The 19,346-nt window shown below is 51.2% G+C and overlaps 1 protein-coding gene across 4 annotated transcripts; it reads left to right on the forward strand.

The window, feature by feature from the left end:
* The first annotated feature begins 13,076 nt into the window (after window positions 1-13,076).
* On the forward strand, window positions 13,077-18,181 carry Repin1 (replication initiator 1). 4 transcript variants are annotated; one of them, XM_012952107.2, is made up of 2 exons: window positions 13,077-13,183; window positions 15,497-18,181. In XM_012952107.2, the coding sequence occupies exon 2, from the start codon at window positions 15,511-15,513 to the stop codon at window positions 17,209-17,211; it is 1,701 nt and encodes a 566-aa protein (XP_012807561.1). In that variant the 5' UTR covers window positions 13,077-13,183; window positions 15,497-15,510; the 3' UTR covers window positions 17,212-18,181. The 4 variants fall into 4 exon arrangements, with proteins under 4 accessions (XP_012807561.1, XP_045016690.1, XP_045016688.1 ...); XM_045160755.1 differs by having other exon boundaries at window positions 15,500-18,181; XM_045160753.1 differs by lacking the exon at window positions 13,077-13,183 and adding an exon at window positions 13,384-13,909.
* Window positions 18,182-19,346: the final 1,165 nt, after the last annotated feature.

The raw sequence follows: 19,346 nt of genomic DNA on the forward strand, positions 1-19,346 counted from the left end.
ATAAATAAATAAATAAAAATAATTAAAAAATAAAACAAAACTCATGGCAATACTTTAGCCTCTGGTTCCCTCCCAAGTGCTGGGATTAAAGGTCTGTACCACCACACACAGCCAACATTACCACAAATCCCTGAGTCAAGCTCCAAGCAGTTAGGATATGAATGTTAGAAAGTGAGGAATTTAGAAAAACTAGGACAAAAGAAAAAGAAGAAGACAAGAAAAAAAGTGAGGAATTTCAGTTTTTTATTTTTGGACCTCTTATTTTTGGTCTTTTTATCTCTACAATGGGGAACTAAAATATATACATATTTATACATACATACATACATACATATATATGTAAACAACTAACTACATTAATGGGTGCTATGGAGAACAATAGAGTTGAATTCCAGGCTCCAAAGTTTGGAAACGTGTGCTGGGCTGAACAATAGACCCCAGTCTTTAAGCCCTTGAACCTGAGTAAATGCCTTGTATAACAAAAAGCACCCTGCAGGAGTTTTGTAAACCCCGGAGCTAGCTTCCAGGCGAAGCGGCTGTCAGCATGTCTGACCAGGAGCAAAACCTTCATCCGAGGACTTGGGTGATAAGAAGGAAGGAGAATACATGAAACTGAAAGTTATTGGGCAGCAGTGAGATTCGCTTCAAAGCGAAAATGATAACACATCTCAAGAAAGAATCATAGGATCGTACTGTCAAAGACGGGGTTCCAGTGAATCCACTCAGGCTTCTCTTTGAAGGTCAGAGAATTGCTGATAACATACTCCAAAAGAACTGGGAACGGAGGAAGAAGATGTGATTGAAGCTTATCAGGGACAAACGGGGGTCACTCAAGGGTTTAGTTATTTTATTTTTTATTTTCCCCTCAATCCTTTTTTATTTTTAAAAACTAGTTCTTTTGTAATGTGGTGTTCAAAACAAGATTGAATCCTGGCACTCCACCTCTTGAGAACATACCATAATTTGAAACCCAGTGTTCAATATTCATTACTGGTTATTTTCATTGTGCTGAGTTTTAGTGATTAGATTTCAGCCCCCCACCCCATATTGCCTTTTTTTTTTTTTTTTTTTTTTTTTTGTGAGGTAGGGTCTCACTCTAGTCCAGGCTGACCTGGAACTCACCATGTAGTCTCAGGGTGGCCTCGAACTCATGGCGATCCACCTACCTCTGCCTCCCAAGTGCTGGGATTAAAGGCGTGTGCCACCATGCCCAGCGCCTTTTCCTTTCCAAAACTTCATGTGTGCTCAGAGAGGCCACCTTTTCCAGGACCGAATTTTCAGGTTTGTGTTGATAGATAAGATCAACCAACCGGAGCATTTGTAAAGACCTTCCAGTTGGCCCGGGAGCTGTGGCGTGGGATTGCTTCGCTCCTGGACTGCGGGTTCTAGTGGGAGATGGAAGTCTTTCAGAGAACCGAACTGTGGGAAAACGACCTTTCCTCAACTTGAAGCTGCTTTTAAAATCTGACAGTTTGGACCAAAAGAAGAGTATCAAGATTGGAGTCAAGTAAGACACGGTGAGGTCATGACTAACTCCAAAGATGGCTTCACAGCGAAAGGAAGCATCTTAGCAGGAAAAAGGTCCTGCTAGAAGATCCAGAAAAGTTCGAATTTTCATGAGCAGTTAATGAAGTTACTCATGCCGAAGTGTGTATGTTAATACTGTTCTTTTTGATTTTATTTGTACCTTTTGGCCTGGGACATGGGTTTTCAGTGGGCACTATCTGTACCAGCAGCATGGAAATAAACAATATTTGTAAAAACCATAAAATAAAAAGCACTTTACAGATGGAAGCTATCAATTTTGACATGCAATTTGATTACAATTATATAATTAAAAACAAAATTTCCAGCTTACCTAGAGAAGAGAGCTAACTGAAAACAGAAAAAAAATGGCTTCATCTTTAATATTTTTATTTTTTTATTTATACAGAGAGAGAGAGAGAGAGAGAATGGGCACGCCAGGGCCTTTAGCAATTGCAAACAAACTCCACACACGTGTCTCCTTGTACATATGTTGTTATGTGGGTCCTAGGGGATCAAACTTGAGTCCTTAGGCTTTGCAGGCAAGCACTTTAATGCCCCCGACCTGCGGGGGCCAACGTTACGCGGGGTGGTCGAGGAGGGCTGCAACCTGAAAAGAATGGGTGGGAAGGAAGAAGGAGACCAAGCGGAGGTTTTGTCAAGGTCTCGTTTAATGTCAGATTTTTTAGCTCTTTTATAATCAACCAGCAGGTAGGGCAATAAGGAGGGGGAAAAAGGGGAGGGGGTACAAGGAGGTAGGGCCACCTGGCCGTAATCTTTCTGGATCATCTTGGAATGGAAAGTCTTGTGACCTTTTCCCGGAGCTGTTGTCTGCCCTCGGGGAGGGGTCATATGAAAGCTGTTAGCTCTTCTTTTGTCCTAGGGTGGTCAGGTCAAGGTCTCTGACACCTTAACCTTGACCACTGAGCCATTTCTTCAGCTCTTCATCATGTGTGTGTATACATGTATTTATATATATATATATATATATATAATTTATATATATATATATACACACATACATGCATGCATATACATACACACATGTGTAAACATACATATAAACATATACTATATATATTGAAATAGGGTTTTTTGAAATAGGATTTTGCTCTCGCCTAGGCTGACCTGGAATTAACTATGTAATCTCAGGGTGGCCTTGAACTCACAATAATCCCCTACCTCTGCCTCCTGCATGCTGGGATTAAAGGTGTGCGCCAGCATGCTCGACTTAAAAAATATTTTTTATTTATGAAAGAGAGAGAGTGTGTTTATGTGTGTACCAGGGCCTCTTGCCACTGCAAATGAACTCCAGACACATGCGTCTAGCTTTATGTGGGTACGGGACCTGAGCCTGCAGGTGTTGCAAGCAAGTGCCTTTAACCGCAGAGCCATCCGCCCAGCCTGTCTTTAATTATTTTTGTTGTTTGCTTGTTTTTTACTCAGGGTCTCATGTAGCCCAGGATGGCCTTGAACTCATGCAGCTGAGGATGAGCTAGAACTCCTGATCCTCCTGACTCTACTTCCTGGGTGCTGGGCTCACAGGCCTGTGCCACCACACCTGATGTATTCAGTAAGAGGAGTTGTACCCAGGGCTGCATCCATGCTAGGCCAGCACCAACTGAGCCATGCCCCAGGCCAGCTTTATTTTATTTTTATTTTTATTTGAGAGAGAAAGAGGAGGAGAGAGAGAGAGAGAGAGAGAGAGAGAGAGAGACAGAGAGTGGGCACTCCTGGGCCTTCAACTGTTGCAAACAAACTCCAAACACATGTGCCACCTTGTGCATCTGGCTTACATGGGTCCTGGGGAATCGAATCTGGGTCCTTTAGCTTCGCAGGCTAGTGCCTTAACTGTTAAGCTATCCCCCCAACCCTTTATTATTACTGTTAATCAGTATTAAACTAAAATGAGATGTGCATCACATGCAGTCTTCAAAATGACCAAGCAGATACCACCTGCTGTGACCTAAATGTCCCCTGTGATGGTTAACGACACTGTCTACTGGATTTGGAAGTACTTCTGGGTACACTTCTGGGCATGTTTCTTCTAGCGAGGTTTACTTGAGGAGAGACCCATCCTTCTGAAAAAGGAGAAGAGAGGAGGTGAGCTCAGCGCGAGCACGCCTCTCTCCTGGCTTCCTGACGGCTGAGGCGGCGTGAGCAGCTGCCTCACATTCCTGCAGCCACAGCTGTGTCCACTTCCTTCCCTGCAGCGACGGTCAGTGTCCTCAGTCTGTGAGCCAAGGTGAAAGCCTTCCTTAACTTGCTTTTGGTACAGCCATGAGAAAATACATCCCCTAACATGCATTGTCAAAAACTTGACTGCATCCCTGCAGCGGTGGCCCAGGCCTTTAATCCCAGCACTCGGGAGGCAGAGGTAGGAGGATCACTGAGAGTTCGAGGCCACCCTGAGACTCCATAGTGAATTCCAGGTCAGCCTGGGCTAGAGTGAGACCCTACCTCGAAAAACAACAAAAACTTGAACTGCAATGCAATGGTGTTGACAGGTGAGACCTTTAAGAGGTGGTTGGGCCATGAGACAATGGGTTATGTTGCTGTTAAAGGACTAGGTTTGTTATCTCAGGAGGGGGTGGGTGGGACCCCCCTTTTCTCTCTCTCTAGCTTTGGTGTACATAATGTGTGCTTTCCTGCTCTTTCACCTTCCGTCATGAAGACCCCCATCAGGTATGATCCTTTTGACCTTGACATTCGATTCTCAGCCTCTAAAATTTTGAGAAACACATGTCTGTTTGTTATAAATGGCCTTGTCTGAAGCCAGGCATGGCGGTACTACTGGCCTATGATCTCAGCACTCAGGAGGCTGAGGGTGGAGGATTATAAATTCTTAGGTGGGGCTACATAGCAAGACCCTGTCTCAAACCCAAACCCAAGACAAATCAAAAAATATTATTCTCAAGAAGTTTGTTTCAACAGTAGAAACAGGTGGAGGCATGGCCTATTAAAGAAAAATAAGTATGAGTACTCACTGGCTGCTCCCACGTGGGGTTGATTTGATTCACTTTAAAAAATATATTTTGTTTATTTATTTGAGAGAAAGAAAGGCAGATAGAGACAGTGCGTGAGAGAGAGAGAGAATGGGCACACCAGGGCCTGTAGGCACTGCAAATGAACTCCAGACACATGCACCACCTTGTGCATCTGGCTTACGTGGGCACTGGGGAATTGAACCTGGGTCCTTAGGCTTTGCAGGCAAGCACCTTAACCGCTAAGCCATCTCTCCAGCCCCCGATTCACTTTTTTTTTCTTTCAAAAATTTTTTTTAGGGCTGGAGAGATGGCTTAGCGGTTAAGGTGCTTGCCTGTGAAGCCTACGGACCCCGGTTCGAGGCTCGGTTCCCCAGGTCCCACGTTAGCCAGATGCACAAGGGGGCGCACGCGTCTGGAGTTCGTTTGCAGAGGCTGGAAGCCCTGGCGCGCCCATTCTCTCTCTCTCCCTCTATCTGTCTTTCTCTCTGTGTCTGTCCCTCTCAAATAAATAAATAAAAAAAATAAAATAAAAAAATAAAAATTTTTTTATTAACAACTTCCATAATTGTAAACAATATCCCATGGTAATTCCCTTCCTCTCCCCACTTTCCCCTTTGAAACTCCATTCTCCATCATATCCCCTCCCCCTCTCAGCCAGTCTCTCTTTTATTTTGATGCCACGATCTTTTCCTCCTCTTATGAGGGCCTTGTGTAGGTAGTGTCAGGCACTGTGAGGTCATGGATATCCAGGCCATTTTGTGTCTGGGGGGAGCACGTTGTCAGGAGTCCTACCCTTCCTTTGGCTCTTACATTCTTTCTGCCACCTCTTCCGCATTAGACCCTGAGCCTTGGAAGGTGGGATAGAGATATTGCAGTGCTCAGCGCTCCTCTGATTCACTTCTAAAATGGTCAGACTGATTAAAGGAGAGCAGTTCTCCATGGGCCGGGGTGGAGGCTTGGAGGGTGGGGCCAGCTGCTTCAGAAGCCCAGGTGACGGAGGCCGTGGCCACGTGGCCAGCCAAGTGGCAGCAGGCAGAGGCGGTGGGTGGAGCTCCTCTGTTGTGGAGCACCCACACATACCAGCTTCCTCTGCAGGAAACCTGAGGTGCCCACTGGCATCCTCCCTACCAATGGTGTTCTGTTTCTTTTAGCAAAATAGACTCTGGGAACTGGATATGCAACAGAAAGTGCCTTGTGCTGCGGATCCATGGGGACTGACATCTGATCTCACCTCAGACCTTGAGGACCTGTCTCAGCATTGCTGTGTGATGCAGTGTGCGTGCCTTCCTGCAGCTAGAGCTTTCTTCTTCTTCTTCTTTTTTTTTTTTAATTTTGTTTGTTTTTTTGAGGTAGGGACTTGCTCTAGCCCAGGCTGACCTGGAATTCACTATGGAGTCTCAGGGTGGCCTCGAAGTCACAGCGATCCTCCTACCTCTGCCTCCCGAGTGCTGGGATTAAAGGCGTGTGCCACCACGCCCGGCTAGAGCTTTCTTAGAACTAAAGTTCTAACTGGAGCACTGGGCTCTCTTCCTAAGGAATGCTCATAGCCTAGCAAGCCTCCTTTCACCCGAGATGTTAAACCTGAAAAGGCAGGAGCTGTCTTCATATGCTTATTTATTATTTAGTTAGTTAGCTTTTCAAGGTAGGGTCTTGCTCTAGTCCAGGCTCACTGGGAATTCACCATGTAGTCTCAGGATGCCCTTGAACTCACAAGTGATCCTCCTACCTCAGCCCCCCGAGTGCTGGGGTTAAAGGCGTGCGCCACCACGCCCGGCTATTTTATGCTGTTTCGTAGTGTAGACTGCATCAGAAGGGAAAGCAGGACTGTGCAGAAACAAGAACATCAGGGCACACTGGACCGAGAGCAACCCAGTCCTGAAAGAAAGCCCCCTCCTCACGCCGTAGTCACTCTTCTTCTTTTAAAGAAGTTATACTTTTACTTATGAGAGAGGGAGAGGGAGAGAGGGAGAAAGGGAGAGAGGGAGAAAGGGAGAAAGGGAGAGAGGGAGAAAGGGAGAAAGGGAGAGAGGGAGAGGGAGAATGGGCACACCAGGGCCTCTAGCCACTGCAAATGAATTCCAGATGGGCTTACGTGGGTTCTGGAGAAATGGAACCTAGGTCCTTAGGCTCCACAGGCAAGCATCTTAACTGCTAAGCCATCTCTCCAGCCCACTGTAATCACTTTTGAAGGTTCCTTCCTAACACCATTACAATGTCATATCTATTTTCCTTTCCTCCCTCCTTCCTTTCCTTCCTTCATTTTTTCATAGTACTTGGGATTGAACTGGTAAATTTCAATGTGACCTTAAGAGGGGACAAGCCACCTCCAATCACCTTGGAGGCTTTCTTCAATTTCCACAAAGCTGCTGTTTGTTTGTTTGTTTATTTACTTATTTCTTCTCAACCCCTTCAGTTTCTTAGGTGGATCAGACCCCTTTAACAAAAGAGAGCTTAACCAGAGGAAAACAGCTGGAAATTTGTATCTTGTTTATTTTGAGGCAGGCTCTCACTCTAACCCAGGCTGACCTGGAACTCACTCTAGTCACAGCCTGACCGATCCCCCTACCTCTGCCTCCCAAGCACTGGGATTGAAGGGGTGCGCCACCACGGCCCGCTGGGGAATTTGTTAACGTGTGTATTTCACATATGTGTGGGAGACGCTTGGGGTGGGTAGTTCTCAGGGGCATCTTCAAGAAAGAACGGTGAATGAGGGCTGGAGAGATGGCTTAGCGGTTAAGCGCTTGCCTGTGAAGCCTACGGACCCCGGTTCGAGGCTCGGTTCCCCAGGTCCCACGTTAGCCAGATGCACAAGGGGGCGCACGCGTCTGGAGTTCGTTTGCAGAGGCTGGAAGCCCTGGAGCGCCCATTCTCTATCTCTCCCTCTATCTGTCTTTCTCTCTGTGTCTGTCTCTCTCAAATAAATAAATAAATATTAAAAGAAAAAAAAAGAAAGAATGGTGAATGAAAGAGGTTATTTGCTTATGTTTTCTTCATAAGGGGTTGGGGGCTCCTAACCCAGGGCGTCATGCCTGCCAAGCAAGTGCTCTAATACAGAGCTACGTCTCAGTCCAAATGGTGACTTTTTAGAGAAGTGACAAAGCACAGGAAACCTTGGGTGTCTGGGGGCAGCAACTGTGGCAACGTGGGTGGCGGCCCATGAAGAGCCGCTGGGAAAGCTGACAGAAATGGGTTCCTCTGGTGCCACATCCAGGCCCCTAAGGGCCTCAAGCAATCTCCAGCTGTTAACCTTTGCTCTTGCTGGTGGTGGCCTTTTCTGTCTTGCAAATACCTCTGCTTGGAGCCAAGGAGGACAGAGGCTCCTCCTGAATCAATGCCTTCAGCTCAACAACACTTTGTATTTTGGGGTAACATATTCTGGTCTCCCCACTACTTTCTCTTGGTGCAGGGCATTGTACCCAGTGGCTTGTTCTCCACCAGGGTCAGGGTGAGCCATGCCTTCCATTTCCTCCCTGGTCCGGGACAGCTCTGTGAGTGCTGCACTTGGCCTTGGGGAGCTATCAGAGGCAGGTGTTCCTGACAATAGTTATGGTGACCAACTCCGACACAGTGAACTTTTCCCTCTCTTTTCCTCATCCCTCATCTGTTCAGAAATCACTAGTGAGCATTTGGTTTATTTATTTATTCAAGAGAGGGAAAGAGGGGAAAAGAGAGAGAGAGACAGACAGAGAGAGAGGGGGAAAGAATGGGCAGGCCAGGGCCTCCAGCCACTGCAAACGAACAGGTGTGTGCTCCCCCTTGTGCATCTGGCTTACGTGGGGAATCAAACCGAAGCCCTTTGGCTTTGCAGGCAAGTGCCTTAACCGCTAAGCCACCTTTCCAGCCCTGAACATTTGGTTTTGTTTTGTATGAAATACAAACGCAGGAGATATTTCCAATGCGCCACGACAGTGAAAAAGCCTCTTGCTATCCTCCTGCAGCGTGGAAAAGCAGCAGCACAGACCGTGTCTGCGTGGCCCGTGTGAGGCCAGGGACCTCCACGGTGGCCGACGGTGCGCACCGGTCTGTTGGGCGTATGAGCAGGTCTGGGGGCGAGGCTCGGGACAGGATAGCTTCAGGAAGCGGGTGTGGTCTTGGAGTTGCTGCTAAATAGCGGGTAGGTGTTTTCAGTTATTCAGCGGTCTAACTCAACCCAGGGACCGGGCTCTGCCAGAAGACAAAGTACGTGGTCCCAGGCCAGCTGTTAGTTTCTGCTGTCCACTGGCCTGCCAGCCCTGTCCAGCTCTGCCTTTCTCCAGCAAGCACCTCAAAAGCTGGGACAGCCTTCATTCACTAGGTTAGGCCCCTCAGCCATTAGTCTGGTTGCTGGACCATGAATTCCTACCTCTGTCTGCAATACTGTGATGGGTAAAGTCCCTAACCCCAAGGCCTTACATTTCTGGCTGTTAAGGCACAAGCCCCTGCCTCTCATTTTCCCTTAAAGAGCCAGGACAAGGCCAGAAGAGGGAGTGAGAACAGTTGACAGGGTTCTTCCTTGGCTGCAGGGGTGAGATGCAATAGTTTAGGACTGCATTGGAGTTAAGAGTCTGCTGAGAAAGGCTGGTCACAGTTATGATGAAGGGGCGCTGAGTCTATGAAGGAATTCTGTAGGAATAAAGTAGAACACTCGCTCATTAATCGGTGGCTCACACATATTCTGCTGGACCCAGCACATGGTGCCTTTCCCCCACACAACTATCTTGGCTAAGAATGAGGCCGTGGTGGCACCGTTCCCTTCAGATCAGCCACCGTGCAGCTGTGCGGCCTTGGGTAAGTTCCTGAGCATCTCATGTGTCAGGTGTCTCACTTGCAAAACCAGAGCCAGAAAGCATGCTTCACAGTGCTGTGGAGAGGATTAAGTGAGTTATGTGGGAAGAGCGGATCACCATGCCTCTCTGAAGGTCCAGCAGTATTAAAGAACATTTAGGTCAAAACTGAAGGATCTCCTAAATTGCCTGGTTGGTGGAAAAAATCCATTCTTCCATCACTGCTGAGCTAGACATATGTTTCACAGATGCTGTGACCATATTTTATGAACCTGCAAGTTATATAATCTGACCTCTTTTCATGTTTGTGAATTATATTTTATGGGATGTATAAAAGGTATGTATTTGGGCTACAAATTACTTGACAGTAAGAGGTAAAATCTGGCTTGAATAAATGAAGAGACATGCACCTTCTTTCTCTCCCAACACCATCAGGATTAAAATTCTTTTTTTTTTCTTTCCGAGGTAGGGTATCACTCTGAGCCTAGGCTGACCTGGAATTCACTATGTAGTCTCAGGGTGGCCTTGAACTCTTGGTAATCCTCCTACCTCTGCCTCCTGAGTGCTGGGATTAAAGGCACGTGCCACCATACCCAGCTAGGATTTAAAGAATATTGAATAGAAACTCTTGGGCTGGAGAAATGGCTTGGTGGTTAAGGTGTTTGCCTGAGAAGCCTAAGGACCCAGGTTCAGTTCTCCAGATCCCATGTAAGCCAGATGCACAAGATATCACATGCATTAGGTGTCGGGAGCCATTTTGGCTTACATGGTTCCTGGGAAATAGAATCTGGGTCCTTTGGCTTTACAGGCAAGTGCCTTAACCATTAAGCTATCTCTCCAGCCAAGTAACTTTAATTTCTGAAATGAGTTTCTTTCATGTGCTAAGATCTGTCACTCTTCTTTCCTGATGCTGCCTTTAGATATATGTTGACAGAGGTCCACTCTCCCACTGAAAATTACTATTTACATTTATGGTTTTATGACAGAAAACAAGGCTTAACATCTGGTAGTTTAATTGCTTCACACATACATTCCATTTTGTTTTCTTTTGTTTCAATTTGCTTTTTGAAATGTCTTATCTAAAATCATTCATCTAGTCTTCCAAATGAACTTGAGAATTTCTGTTCAATATTTTTAAAGTTTTTTAATTATTTATTAGAGACAGAGAAGGAGGGAAAGAAAGAGAGAATGGAGAATGGGTGAGCCAGATGCACAAGGTGGTGCATGTGTCTGGAGTTTATTTGCAAAAGTTGAAGGCCCTGGTTTACCCATTCAATTTCTCTCTTTCTCTGTCACTTTCTCTTTAATAAAAAAGTAATAAAAAAGAAATTGAAAGTTGAGTGGGGTGGGTACAGCTGTGATCCTACCATTTGGGAGACCAATGCAAAAAACTGAGTTTAAGGTCAACCTGGGCTACATAGTGAGCTCCTGTCCTAAAAAAATGGGAAATAATTAAAAGGATAATCTGAGGGAAAATTTTATGACCTACAAGTTAACATTTTTACACTATGCATGCCTTCCAAATAACAAAGCCAAACTTCCAATCTTTAAAATGGGTAAGAAGGGCTGGAGAGATGGGTTAACTGCTAAGGCGCTTACCTGCAAAGGACCCAGGTTAAATTCCCCAGGATCCGTGTAGGCCATATACACAAGGCAATGTATGCATGTGGAGTTCATGTGCAGTGGCTGGAGGCCCTGGTGTGCTCATCCACCCCCCACCATCTGCATCCCTCTCAAGCAAATAAATAAATAAATAAATAAATGAATAAATAGTATTAAAAAATAAGCTGGGCTGGAGAGATGGCTTAACAGTTAAGGCACTTGCTTGTGAAGCCCAAGAACTCCTGTTTGAATCTCGAGGTCCCAAGTGAGCCAGATGCACAGTGATCCAAGTGTGCAATGTCACACATGTGAACAAGAGGACTCACGTGTCTGGAGTTCGTTTGCAGCGGCTGAAGGCTCTGGCATGCCCAGTCTCTCTCTCTCTCTCTCTCTCTCAAATAAATAATAATAAAAACAATAAGCCAGGTGTGGTGGTGCACGCCTTTAATCCTAGTACTCGGGAGGCAGAGGTAGGAGGATCACTGTGAGTTTGAGGCCACTCTGAAACTACATAGTGAATTCCAGGTCAGCCTGGGCTAGAGTGAGACCCTAGTTTGAAAAAACAAAAAAATAATAACAAAATAAAATAAGATAAAATGGGTAAGCAGAAAAGTAGGCAAAGGGGCAAAAATCATAAAACAAATGGTTAAAAAAAAAGTGAAAAAAAATCCAGCTAACTAGTAATCTAAGAAATACACATCGAAACAATTAAGAAATAGTTATTTTAGGCTGGGTGTAGTGGTGCAAGCCACCCTGAGACTACATAGTAAATTCCAGTTCAGCCTGGGCCAGAGGGAGATCCTAACTTGAGAAAACAAAAACAACAATAAAAAAACCCTTATTTAAAATTAATACAAAATAGCCTGCGTTGTAAAGAAAATAAAAAAATGGGCAAACTGATACATTAGGGAAACTAATAAAACTAACAAATGAGGGAAAACTAAGTTTTCTCAGAGGATCATTCTGAAAACATTATAAAAATATATACCTTATGACCTATCAGTTTTTCACTTTGAAATTTTAAAAACTGGTCATAAAGAGATTTACTAACTACTACAATAAAGATGTGGAAAGATGCAAAATTTACAATCTAGTTGCACATATATGAAGCTATAAAGATCACGTAATAAAAGAACCATGAAATGGAAGGAAACTTACAATATCTTTTTAAAAAAATATTTTTATTAGAGAGAGAGGGAGAGGGAGGAAGAGAGGGAGAGAATGGGCGTGCCACGGCGTCCAGCCCCTGCAAATGAACTCCGGAGGCATGTGCCACCTTGTGCATCTGGCTTACATGGGTCCTGGGCAGGTGTCTTAACCGCAAAGCCACCTCTCCAGCCTTTACAATATCTTAAGAATATATAGGTGCACTTCCCCAGTATCCCAAACATAAAAGGGATGTCCGTAAACACCACGCCAAAATATCAAATGTATTTGGTTCTAGGAGGCAAAAGTATCAGGGAGCGAGATGGCCCTTTATCCCTTGTACAGGCGACAGAATTCGAAAGTTTTTAGAAATAATCGTACAATTCAAAATACTTGCCTTTGTCGAAAGTAATATAGGGGCATGAAATTATACTACTGTGGAAGTTCCAGGAAGGGTTTGGAAAGCCAAGGCCACCTGCTAAGTGGGTGAGTCACGGGCCCAGACCGACACCTGCCTCCGCAGACGCCACACTGGCTGCTGCGCCCACGGCGTGCCAAAGGCCACCTCGGCTGTCGCCTGGCCCGCAGCCCTGAGAAGCCAGTCACTGCCGATCTTTGTTGTGTCGGGGACACAGGGTCTTTCAAAGGGCGCACGGTCCGTCCTCGTCCTTCTCTACAGTGGGACAAAGCGAACGCTGCGGGCCGTGGGCGCGCGGCTGGCCTGCAGCCCGGGTGGCCCCGTGCGCACCGCGGCCCGGGCACGACGCGAGGTCTCGGGACGGGCTTTAACACGTCGCGTCCACCGCACGGACCTCGCGAAGGTCGGGAAGCCTGAGCTCCGGGCGGTCTCGGAAAAGCCGAGCTGATAACCGGCAGCTCCAGCCAGAGAGAGCCAAGTCACCGGGGCTGGGGGAGCGGCGAGGGTGACCCGGCCCGCCCCGCCCCCAGGCCGCGGCCGCGGATGCGGAGACTGACCCTCGGCAGCTCCTGTAGTCACGTGGCGCTGGGAACCCGGCGGGTGTCGGGGCGGGGGGAGGGGGGAGGTTGAGGACGGGCCTGGCGGTGCTGAACTCGAACCTGCCGCTGTCGCCGCGGCGGGGCGGGGAGCGGGCCTGGGGCTCCATGGACGGGCGGCGCGTCCCTGCACGGCCCGCGGGAGAGGTAGGGTCCCCCCTGGGCATGGGCGCGGGGCACCGCGCGGGCGGCTCCACCTGCGGGGCGCGCGGCCGTGGGCGTGCGGGGGCGGCGGCGGCGGCGGCGGCGCGGCGCGGGCCGGGGCACGAGCGCACCTGCGCATCCGCTCCCGCCCGCCGCGCCGTGCCCGGGAGCCGAGATGGCTCGCTCGTAGGCGCGGGCCCCGCGAGCCTGCGGACGTGGACGGAGGACACGCACCCCTACCACGGGGGGAGGGGGTGCTGTCTGCCACCCGTGGCCGTCCAGGATGCCGGCGGGGATTCTGCCCGAGACCTGGGCACCACCGGGCGCGCTCGGCGCTGCTCCCCTGGGAAACCGGCCTGGAATGCCTGTCGGGAGGAGAGTGGGGGAAGGGGAGCCAGCAGGGACTCCCGAGTTGCTGCCGCCGCCTTGGCCTGCTGCCCCTGAGCACCAGAGAAAGACCCTAGCCACAGAATGGAGAATTCTTCTGTGACCCTGGCCAGGGCAGGGGGTGACACCTCTTTAAAGGCAGCCGTGTGCTTCCTTAGTGAAGGGCCATATTCATTTACAAATGTAGTCTCTCCATTTGAGGTCACTCTGCCAGGCGGGGCGTGGAGCTTTAAGGCCGAAGCCTGTGGCTTTGTGGTGGGGGAGGAGGACCGGGTGATGGCACAAAGATGACCGCCCTGGAGGAGCGCAGAGCCTCACACACATTCTCTCTCCCTTCCCCAGGTAAGGCTGGCCTCTCTGCAGCTAGAGGCCTGAGCTCTGCCATGGGGATAGGGGTGTCTTTATTGCTACAGTTTTCTCTAACATCCGGGGGCTACGGGAGTTTGTGCCGAAGCAGGCGCTGCGGCGGCAGAAGTATCCCCAGGAACATCCCCCCCCCCCCCGAGGATCAGGAAAGAGCCTTATTCCCAGCTCTGCAGCCTCCAGGGTAGAGTTTGGCCTTTTTTTTTTTTTTTCTTTCTCTTTTTTTTGGTATTCTCCAAACCAGCCCAAAGCCTCAGTGTTCAGGCCTACTTGTTCTGGCAGAAGGACAGGGGTTTGCTGGGGGAAAAGATCCCCTTCTCATACCCTGGAGTATTCCCGGGGCTCAGACAACCCTCAAAGGATGAGACATGCCCATATGCCCCGTGAGAAGTGCAGGCTGTGGAGACTTCGGGAGGCTGTGCCTGGCTGGAGCTCGTGAGCCGGCACAAAGGGTCCCGGAGGAGTCGTCCAGCCATCCTGAAGCTTGTTCTGTGTGCACGCTCAGGCAGGCGGCGGGGCTCCCCTTTGTTGTGGAGTAGTTGAACACGGGGCAGTCCCTGACCAGGTTAGGGCAGGACCAGGCAGGGGACCGAGATTACAATCTTCCCTCTGCTTTTCTTGCTCCAGTAATCCTCAGCACCCCAAGAGAGGCTGAGCCAGGGATCTGGGCCTCCAGGGCGTGGGTGTTTCTTGGATTGGGGAGAGCTTTCCTTCCTGAGATGTCCCAATCATGTGTGTGTGTGTGTGTGTGTGTGTGTGTGTGTGTGTGTGTGTAGGGCTGGCGGGCAGAATGTGGGCAGTTTGGACAGGCGGTGGCCTGGCATTAGGCTGTGCTGGGAGAGGCACTCCTTTCCGCTCAAGTGCTGGAGAGAGGCTGTTCTCACTTGCCATGCAGGCTGCTGCCCTAGAGCTGAGGTCGTTGACTCTGAAAGGGTCTTCCTTGTGGCATGGAAAAAAAAAATACAAAGCTTTAGCGACTTCTTTCGATGGGACATGTAGGTCTTTTAGGAGGAAGGCATACTGGCCTGGGGGTTTAGAAGACCTGCCCCAAGTTTCAGCTGTGCTCATGGTTTGTAAGTGTCACTGCAGGCAAGTCCTATCACCGTTTAATACCTCACAGGTATTATACATGTGTCAAGCAGCTCAGTGGTTGCTCAAAAGACTCGTTGGGAGCTCCCATGTGGCACAAGGAAGTGGAAGCCACAAGCGAGGCAGCGGGAGTTTTGCAATAGCATCAGGCCCTGTAGGGGGATGTGGCCACATTTTCTGTTGACTCCTCTGGTCTAGTGTTTGTGCAGCTGACACCAGAATGTCTGCTCCCTCCTGACACGGAGAGGATTTCAGGTGTCCCCTCTGCTGTGAGGAGAGTCCAAGGAGTGTAGGGTAACAAAGATACAGAGATCCTTGAAATGCTGTCTGGAAACCCATGACTGAGATAATGGCTAGGCTGATGTCGAGGGCTCCGGGAGCTCCTAGAGGGTGAGCTGCGCTCCCCCTTAGGGTCGGAAGGGAGGACCTGGGGCAGATGATTTTGTCCCTCCAGTGACTCTGCTTTTCCATCCTCAGCAGAGGAAGAACCAATGTTGGAACGGCGCTGCAGGGGCCCCATGGCTATGGGCCCGGCCCAGCAGGGGCTCCTTTCTGGGCCCTCCCAGGAGGCCCCCCAGGCTCTGGATAAGGAGTCCATCAGAGGGTTGAGGCATCTGGGCAAGTCAGTAGCCCAGCCAGGTGGCCAAGTCCCGGGCAAGGCCCATCGTTGTGCCCACTGTCGAAGGCACTTTCCAGGCTGGATGGCCCTGTGGCTTCACAGCCGGCGGTGCCAGGCCAGGCTGCCACTGCCCTGTCCTGAATGCAGCCGACGCTTCCGCCACGTCCCTTTCCTAGAATTGCACCGCCAGGTTCATGCATCTGCCATCCCAGACCTGGGCTTCTCCTGCCACCTTTGTGGGCACAGCTTCCAAGGTTGGCTGGCCCTGTTACTGCATCTGCGGGCCCACTCGGCTGCAAAGAGGCCCATCGCCTGTCCCGAATGTGAGAGACGCTTCTGGCGACAAAAGCAGCTTCGAGCTCATCTGCAGCGGCGTCACCCTCCTGCCCAGGAGGCCCGGCCCTTCATATGCGGCAACTGCGGTCGAAGCTTTGCCCAGTGGGACCAACTGGTTGCTCACAAGCGGGTGCACGTGGCCGAAGCCCTGGAGGAGGCAGCAGCGAAGGCTCTGGGGCCCCGTCCCCGGGGCCGTCCGGCCGTGACGGCTCCCCGTCCTGGCGGAGACGCCGTGGACCGCCCTTTCCAGTGTGCCTGCTGCGGCAAGCGCTTCCGCCACAAACCCAATCTGATCGCCCACCGCCGCGTGCACACGGGCGAGCGGCCGCACCAGTGCCCGGAGTGCGGGAAGCGCTTCACCAACAAGCCCTACCTGACCTCGCACCGGCGCATCCACACGGGCGAGAAGCCCTATCCGTGCTCCGAGTGCGGCCGCCGCTTCCGGCACAAACCCAACCTGCTGTCGCACAGCAAGATCCACAAGCGGTCGGAAGGCCCCGTGCAGGCCACCGCCACCCCCACCCCCGGCGCCGGCGCCCCCCAGCCTCCGGCCCCGGCCTCGGAGTCCGCGGCCCAGCCCGGTCCTGAGAAGCCCGCGGCGGAGCCTGCGCCCCGGGGGCCTCCGCAGGGCCCGGCCGAGGCGACCCCGACCCTCTTCAGCTGCGACGACTGCGGCCGGGGCTTCCGGCTCGAGCGCTTCCTGCGGCTGCACCAGCGGCAGCACAGCGGGGAGCGGCCCTTCGCGTGCCCCGAGTGCGGCAAGGGCTTCGGCAAGAAGACGCACCTGGTGGCGCACTCGCGCGTGCACTCGGGCGAGCGGCCCTTCGCGTGCGAGCAGTGCGGCCGCCGCTTCTCGCAGGGCAGCCACCTGGCGGCGCACCGGCGCGACCACGCCCCCGAGCGGCCCTTCGTGTGCCCCGACTGCGGCAAGGCCTTCCGCCACAAGCCCTACCTGGCCGCGCACCGGCGCATCCACACCGGCGAGAAGCCCTACGCGTGCCCGGACTGCGGCAAGGCGTTCAGCCAGAAGTCCAACCTGGTGTCCCACCGGCGCATCCACACCGGCGAGCGGCCCTACGCCTGCCCGGACTGCGACCGCAGCTTCAGCCAGAAGTCGAACCTCATCACCCACCGCAAGAGCCACATCCGGGACGGCGCCTTCTGCTGCGCCATCTGTGGCCAGACGTTTGACGACGAAGACCGACTCCTGACCCACCAGAAGAAGCATGATGTCTGAGACGGACAGGGCTGTGGGGCCTGGGGAGAGAAGCCCTGGGCGTCCTTGGGCAACAGGGGCTTGGCCATGGGCGCAGTGCCAGCTGATGCTGCTGGAGGGCGTGGCTGGAACCCCCAGGGATGGAAGAGGTAGCGCGAGCTGGGCCCTGTGTAGTGAGGGAGTGGCCAGGGAACCCTTTTCAGGTGTGCGGGGACGCGGCCTCCAGCTGGTGTTTCTAGGCGTCCTTTTAGGGCTGCCTTGTGCCCTGAAAAAGCAGCAATAGCAGCCCCACTCACCCTTAGAGCCCTCGGCTAGAGGAGCCGCCAGTGCATCCTCTGGTGTTAACGCCTTAAATGTCCCAGTCTTTACTACGAGTTACTTCAGGTCACTTTTGGATTAGATGTGGCATAGTCCTCAGTAAAGCAACACTCCGGCAGGGAAAGTGGGCCAGCTGGGTGTACCCTGGCGACTGGCAGCAGGAGAGGAGAAGCTGAGCTGCTTTGACCAGTGCCCTCTCCCCACTGCTCCCTGCATGGGGTACCCAGTCTCCCGGGAGTAGCTCCATCCTCTTCCTCCTCTAAGATAAGCCTCCCAGGGCATTGCCTCCTCCATCTGTGTGGCTTCATCTGCCACGTCTCCAGGTGTGGAGGGCTTCCCTGGCTGTTTTGTCTAAACCCCTGACCCTTCATTCCTTCCTGAGTTATGGGAAGGCGTGGCCAGCCTGCTGTGGGGAAGGTCCTGGTGAGTTTCCTTTTAATGTTTCCAGAGTGTGGGCACCAGCCTCCATCCAAGCCCCTGCGTGCCAGGGAGTTCCTGTCTCCGAAAGCTCTGGATCTATTGTAGGATGATTCTACTGTAGAAATTCCTTCTCATGATTGAATTCTGCTTTCCTATGGATTCTACCTATTGGGCCTTGTTTTGTTCTCTGCATCAAAACAGAGCAACCATTTACCCTCCTTTTCAAACTAGAGAATAAAGATTTGCATTGAGAGCTGGTGGCTGGCAGTGTTCCTTTTCCTCAGGGCTGTGGCATTGGGGGGGAGAACGCCTGGAGGCAGGAGCAGCCCTGTTTCTGTGGATGGAGAGGGGTCTGTCCAAGGAGGGACTGGCCCTACCAGAAGTTGAGCGGTTGTCCAGGTGGCGGGTCAAGGCTCCAGAGCGCCGCGCCAGTGCTTGTTTTGGAGCCGAGGTCTTGGTGTGGTGGACTCAGCGCTGTCACGCCCTCACTACCTGGCCTTCGTGCCACTCCACTGAGCACCCACTTTGAGGGTGGCAGGCTTCAGATTTTTCCACCTGCAACCCCTGCTAGAAGGTTGGTGGCATGAAAGGAGTCTGGAGGAGGAGGCAGTAAAGATGGCTGTCGGCTCACACACCCTTCCTGCCCCCCTGCATCGGATGCAGGCCCACATGACCCTGAGTCCAGCCTTCTGTGGGGTCAGGTCAGCCGGGGTGGTGGTTATCTGCAGGCAGGGGGGAAGGGACCATCTGACTGTGTCTACAGAGGTTCCCTGGCAGCACGCAGGTCTCCTCATACACCTCTGAGGATTGGTTTTTGTCAGGCAGCAACAGGCCGTTTTCTTGCTTCTCTTTCACCTCTGCATCAGTGCCAACAGAGTGGTCATGAGAGCGACTGCCTGCGTCACCCGACCCCGATATGCTGGCTGCTCTGTTCCTTCTGTTCATGCAAATGTGTGACCCTGACCGCGACCAGTAATCACCAGAGGCTGATTCAGACTCACGTCTGGCTCCTCTCCCCTTAACCACTTCCACATGCTTCCCCCCCCGCCTCTGAGCTAGCTAGTTTCTCACTCTAGCCCAGGCTGACCTGGAATCCACTATGTAGTCTCAGGGTGGCCTAGAACCCACAGTGACCCTCTTACCTCTGCCTCCCAAGTACAGGGATTAAAGGTGTGTGCCACCATGCCTGTGGCCTTGGGTAAATTAAAAAAAAATATTTATTTACAAGGGTGGGGTTGGGAATGGGCATGCCAGCGCCTCCTGTCACTGCAAACAAACTCCAGAGGCATGTGCCACTGGCTTTACATGGGTACTGGGGATTTGAACTTAGGCTGTTAGGCTTTGAAAGCAGTTGCCTTTAACTGCTGACCCATCTCTCCAGCCCTTTTTAGGATAAATTTAGTGTTCTACTTTTAGGT

This window comes from Jaculus jaculus, chromosome 10 (assembly GCF_020740685.1).
Source record: "Jaculus jaculus isolate mJacJac1 chromosome 10, mJacJac1.mat.Y.cur, whole genome shotgun sequence".
NCBI classification, from domain to species: Eukaryota; Metazoa; Chordata; class Mammalia; order Rodentia; family Dipodidae; genus Jaculus; species Jaculus jaculus.

Coding starts and splice junctions, on each gene's coding strand:
- Repin1 (XM_045160753.1), top strand. CDS start 13,855: ATGACCGCCCTGGAGGAGCGCAGAGCCTCACACACATTCTCTCTCCCT. Junction 13,910..15,496: donor ATTCTCTCTCCCTTCCCCAG/GTAAGGCTGGCC, acceptor TTCCATCCTCAG/CAGAGGAAGAACCAATGTTG.